Source organism: Colias philodice, chromosome 23 (genome assembly GCF_061535455.1).
Source record: "Colias philodice isolate Cphi_HAF_F1 chromosome 23, ilColPhil1 Martin Lab GWU primary, whole genome shotgun sequence".
Lineage (NCBI taxonomy): Eukaryota > Metazoa > Arthropoda > Insecta > Lepidoptera > Pieridae > Colias > Colias philodice.
This window is the reverse complement of record NC_143108.1, coordinates 3747601-3753631: the sequence shown is the minus strand read 5'-3', so window position 1 is coordinate 3753631 and position 6031 is coordinate 3747601. Positions and strand designations below refer to the sequence as shown.

General features: G+C 33.2%; 1 protein-coding gene across 1 annotated transcript; it reads right to left on the bottom strand.

The window, feature by feature from the left end:
• Nucleotides 1-311: 311 nt before the first annotated feature.
• LOC149477974 (uncharacterized) lies at nt 312-1670 on the bottom strand. The gene has a single exon (XM_089709833.1). It carries the CDS (start codon nt 1384-1386, stop codon nt 319-321), a length of 1068 nt encoding a protein of 355 aa, XP_089565959.1. The 5' UTR covers nt 1387-1670; the 3' UTR covers nt 312-318.
• Between the last annotated feature and the right edge of the window lie 4361 nt (nt 1671-6031).

Sequence of the window (6031 nt, the reverse complement as noted above, 5' to 3'; positions counted from 1 at the left end):
AGATGACTGTCCACAGAAAATTTGTTTTGAATTTAGTTTTCTAGATACTGCTATTAAAACTCCGCCTCCGTCACGTTTGCAGCACTTTGAGTCACCTCTGTCTCTTCTATATACAATATATCGGGGATCAAATAATTCACTATTATTCACTGAACTGTTCAGCCAAGTCTCAGTTAGAACTATTATGTCAAATTGATTACACAGAACTTGTCTAGAAAATGTGTGAGTTTTCGTTCTTAAGCCGCGAGTATTCTGGTAATATATATTTAACATTATGATTAAAATAATCCATTACAATCGAGAATCTTAATCTACACGTTAATTGATTTTATTTAAAATGTCCAAACTTTTAACAAAGATGAGCTCAGATCCTTCATTTTTCCTCAAATAAATTCTTCCATTCCTAATCCAAACAAATTTATAACCTTTGTCCTTTGCTTTGATCCTGGTGGCCGCATGTATCGCCTTATTAGCAGGGGAAAGGTGCTCGCTGACATAGACTGGACTAGAGGCCCCCGAAATGCCCAGATGTGTGCTATTTAATTTATTTTGCGGATTAGATTTATTGTATTTAGATGTTGAAGCGAGTAATTCATCACGAACCTTAGCCGATGATAATTGAATTATTATAGAGCGAGGTCTATTACTAGCTCTGTTGGCTTTAGCAGTACGGGTACAGTGAAGAATGTCTTTTTCATTGATATTAGATTGAATAGTGGTACATAAATTATTCACGATTTTGACAAGATCTTCGTTATTACGCTCCGGGACACACTGTAATTCTACATTATTTTGACGGAGCTGCTGTTCAGACTGATTTATTCTAGACTGTAAATCATCAACAGCATTTATCAATCTAATATTCTGATTTTCTAACGCTAAAACTTTGCTCTTATATGATTCAATATCTCTTTTGAATTCTTCGTATGAACTATTGATAAAATTCATAGAATCCTTCAATTGGGACAGCTCCTCCTTAATCGGCTTAAACTCCTTTACGATCGCAGCCCTTATGTTGTCGTGTATTTTAGAAAACATTTCTTTCATATTTTCTTTTATTGCTTCATCAACGGCTTCTCTCACAGAATCACGTATGATTAATGAATGTTCTGGGTCCATCGGAGGAGAATTAAGCGCTTGTCTTTTGCTACCCCTAGTGGTGGATATATTACGGATCGGAGTGTTGTCATTTTTATTACTCCTAGGAATAGACCTTACGCAGTCGGGACAGCTCCACACAGCTTTCATTTCCGAGTTGAATAACTTATCATCAAGGGACATACATGCGAAATGGTATTTTTTATTGCATTTTAAGCACAAAATAAAACTTTCATCATCCTCATTTTCCGGGATACAGCAACCCCAACGTGAATTATTATTAGCCATGTCGTATAAATATTTATAATTAATTTATAAATAACGACAATAGGACAAACTGCCTTTTAAAATCAATATCAAAATTAATTATTCTCAATAAAATTGATATATTCCCAAAAATTCATATACAACGCAATTCTTTATGCGCGTGTAATATTCATTATTGCAAAATGAAGCGATGCAGTTAAAATTATTTCTAAGCTAAGCAGACTGCTTGGCGCCTAGGCCGTTCAAGGTGAACAAGTTTCAAGCAAGGTCGTTGTGCGATAAAGAGCGACAATTATAAGATGCGGCAGTTAAATTATAAACAGACGTTCGAACTGGTGCGACCGGACCACCGTACTCGTGCGGTGCGATCGACTCGCCACACGACCGCACCGCACCTAGGGTTGCCAGTATTTAAGATGCCAGGATTTAAGGGTTAACAGCATCAAAAATACGAGTTTTAGTTATTTTTTACGGGAGATAATTAAAACAGCAATGTTAAATAGAGAAAATTTATTTTTGGCATTTATATTTGCTGTTGGAAGAAACAGCTTTTAATAGCTCTTCATTTTCTAAAGCGAATGTATAAAAATCTTTGCACGATAATTTAAAATTACATTTAATTAATTTGCAGCTTCGCCTTTACAGTTTCAATATTCAATTGGTTTCGGCTATCCGTCCAGGCATTGCCGCACAAAGAAAATATTCTTTGTTTAAAAATTATGATTAAATTTACGATTTTTAAAAAAACATTTAAAATATTGGAATTTTCGCGGCCGACTGAGCTAAATAAATTCGTACAAAAAAATAGATACACTAGTGACTAGATAATTTATTACGTTGCTAATATATGAAGTGATTAAAGGCGCAAATTATCCCTTTTTGAAATTTTCGATATTGTCGATAGAGGCGAAAGTATTGTAATTTTTACTGATTTTTGTTTTTATTTTTTTATATTATATGCAGGCGTTAGTAGAAGCTCTGTTTAGTACCAAAAGAAACCTTGAACTGAGTTCTACATGTGACAAAAATACCACATTCTAGCCACGAAGTTATTACGAGATATAGATTTTCAAAGAATGTCAGGGTTGTCCCTAGTAAACAAAATTATATATATATCATCTATCTATTACCAAGTTTTTGTTTATGTTTTAGTCGTTAGTTATAGTCGATATTTCAATATATTATTATATGTAGGTACATAATCTTTATATGTAATAAATTAACTGAACAAAAAAAATATCTTAGATTTATAAGACAATTCAATAATATCAAATTAATACAAATTAATCTCCTTTTTTGTGAATATTTCGAGCATTGATCATAGTAATCTCATTAAAAGTCAAACCGAATTCCTTGAAAATCTATTTCTCGTAATAAATTCGTTGTTAGAATGTTGTATTTTTTTCACATGTAGACCTCAGTTCAAGGCTTCTTTTGGTACAAGTACAAGTACAAGTTACAACCATTGAAAAGAAGAAAACGAAGAGAAAAGAATGGGCAAAATTATATTTAAAAGACAGGGATTCATTCAGACATATGCATATCATAAATCTTTGTAGAGTTCTAAAATTTATATTATTAATCTTTTTTTCAGTATTAGCCACGTCATCCGACGCCATCGCCATTGATAACGATCGACCGACGTCCGTTTTGTTTGGCGGTAGAACTATGACTAAAGCTGTAATAAGTATATAGTCTATGACTAATGCGCTGTCCGGTGCGATCGCCCGTCCACACGCGCGAATTTGGTACGGTCCGCACCAAGTTCGGATGAAAAAACCATCGAACCAACCGTACCGTCAATAATAATAATTATGTCCGGCGGACCACTGTACACATGATCGAATATGGTCCGGAGCGCACCAAGGTCACGGTGCGGTCCGTACCAAATTCGAACGTCTGTTTATAACTTTAGCGCGCACGCAAGCGGGATGGACGATGCGGTCAGTCAACCGGTTTGATATCGCACAGCTGTCCACTAAATCTTTATACGATTTAAAAAGTTTATTTTATGATTACTCACGTATTTACTGCACTATATGAGTAAATTTAACACTACTACACGGGTCTTATCACAAGCTTTGAAACAATATGCACCACTTGTTAGTTAAACTGTAAGATACTGATCTAATTTTAATAATTTTACGGAGCTGATACAACTGTGTGCACGCGTGGTGAAGTTAAAATAAAAATGTGTTGTATGTTGTGTAGTTAAAATAAATTTTCGAACACATTATAAATAATATTTTATAGAATAATCAATACCTATACTTAAAGAAATTTTAAACAATTAATCCTATTCTATTGTACAAAATAATATGTGTTTTACTTATTCTTGAACCACAGATGATAAATAATGTACTTTCTGTTCCATTATATGCTTTTCACGTCCTACGGTGCTATAATTAATGTACATCGTTAGTTTGAATAAGTGGATGTTGACGAAAAGGGGATGTTTTTCTTTTTGTAAGTACGAACTTTTTCTCAAATACTTTACACAGTAGTTTATTACAGCAAAGGTTTCAATTTGTTACAAATACAAATACAAATAGGTACATAATATGTATTTTTCTACTTACGGATTTATTATGGGTAGTTCTTCATTAGTGCTCAAGTTTTATTTTAATGTATGGAAATCTTCCACTTCAACTTAATTATAACAGAATTAATGTGATATAGTATTTATAGCGTTAAGTACCTACTCACCGACTAGATGCTAAAATTTAAATTATCACTTTGTATCAAAGCATTCAATATATTTTTATTATTTACCCCTAAACGCGGGAAACTCACACGTAAACGAACATAAAAAAAAGGTATTGACTTTTTCTCTAGGTATTCGAAAATAGAACGTCGTGGACAGTTCATAGAAAATTCTATCCAGCCAGGATATGCGAACGCGAGTTAACTTGTGCGTCAGATACACACCCGCGACGAAGTCTTTATAGCGATAGTCCTAATAAATTTAAATTAACTCATTGTATCATAACTTCAATTCAATAAAAGAAAAATAGCAAAACGCGGGAACTCACGAACCCCGTAAACGAAAAAAAAAAGATATTGACTTTTTCTATTTGAAAATAGAACATCGACGTGGACAGTTCATAGAAAATTCTATTCAGCCAGGATAAGCGAGCGCTAGTAAACTTGTGCGCCGGATACACGCCCGCGACAACACGATTACGATTCTATTTCCTTTTGCGAATGGCTTGACCATCCCGTTTTACATTCCTAATTGTTTTGCATTTTTGCTGGAAATTCACCGTTTGCTATTTCAGTTCAAATTTAAATTAGCTTTTAATGGAAATCAGTTTCTTATAGTTGCGAAATTGTTTTCTCTCGCTTTTAAGACGTGTTAGTTTATTGTATAATTCGAGAGAAACTTACTTATTTTCAAATATCAATATTGAATAATAACAAAATATATACCTATTCAGAATAATAATAAAATTGGTAAGTATATCTATATAAATTTCAAAGGTTGACAGATAAACATTGAATATATAAAATTCCATGAAAATATACACACTGAACGTATTGTAACTCTATTTATATCTCTCCAACTGTCACAGACAAAATTATTGCCCATTTATTGATATCTTTTGTTCGCAATGGGAAAATAATCGACCCTAAATGAATATGTGAACGACAATCCGTATCTTGACGAGGGTCTGCGAACATTCGGCGATTTGACACAGGCTGTATGTACAAAACCCTTTGCCCAGAAAACGTGATTTAAAAAAGTTTGTTTTGGCGGGATTATATTTTGAATGTCGAAAAATGTTATACATTTTTATTCAATTGGGAAACAACAAATACTAACCTAGCTAAACGCTATATTTTATTTTTGAACGTGGCTTAAAATCATTCTAGGTAAATTGGGTTTATGATATTAAAGCACAGGTATATCGTAATTCGTACATCTATATATATAAAACTCAAAGGTGACTGATATAGTGATCTATCAACGCACAGCCCAAATCACTGGACGTATCGGGCTGAAATTTGGCATGCAGGTATAGATGTTAGGACGTAGGCTAAGAAAGGATTTCCCGAAATTCTTGCGGGAACGGGGAAAAACGGGAATGCATGCACGTATAAAGTCGTGGGCGGAAGCTAGTAAATTATATGTATTGACTATTTCTGTTCTTGTAACTGTTCTGTTCTTTAAGTTAATATATTATTTTTATATCATTGTTTTCTTTGTATGTTATCGTAGTATTTTGCAATAACTACTAAAATATAATAACTGACTTTGAAGCTTAAACCAACTCAGCGTGGTAGTTCAATAACTGGATTCTCTAACTATTAGGGATTCCAATTTCAGATAACCTCGAAATAGAACTAGTTGCTTTTACATTGAAATCGTTGGTTAACTCAACTATTGAATTTAGTTAGTTCTGCCTTTCGCTGACTGGATTGGCATAAGAACTTTTCCTATAACTTCATGTCTTAACTAAAGTCTCATAGTATTATCTAAGAACTTAGACTTAAGTTTACGGAGAAAAAATATTTCTAAGGTTATATTACATTGTTGAAATATGATACTCATTTACGAGTATAATTATTACCGTTATTACCTATATAAATATGTCATAATTATTTTAAACAGAAAACTAGACCGCTTTCAAATTGCCGGATTAAATAGGACGATCTGTAGGGCTTC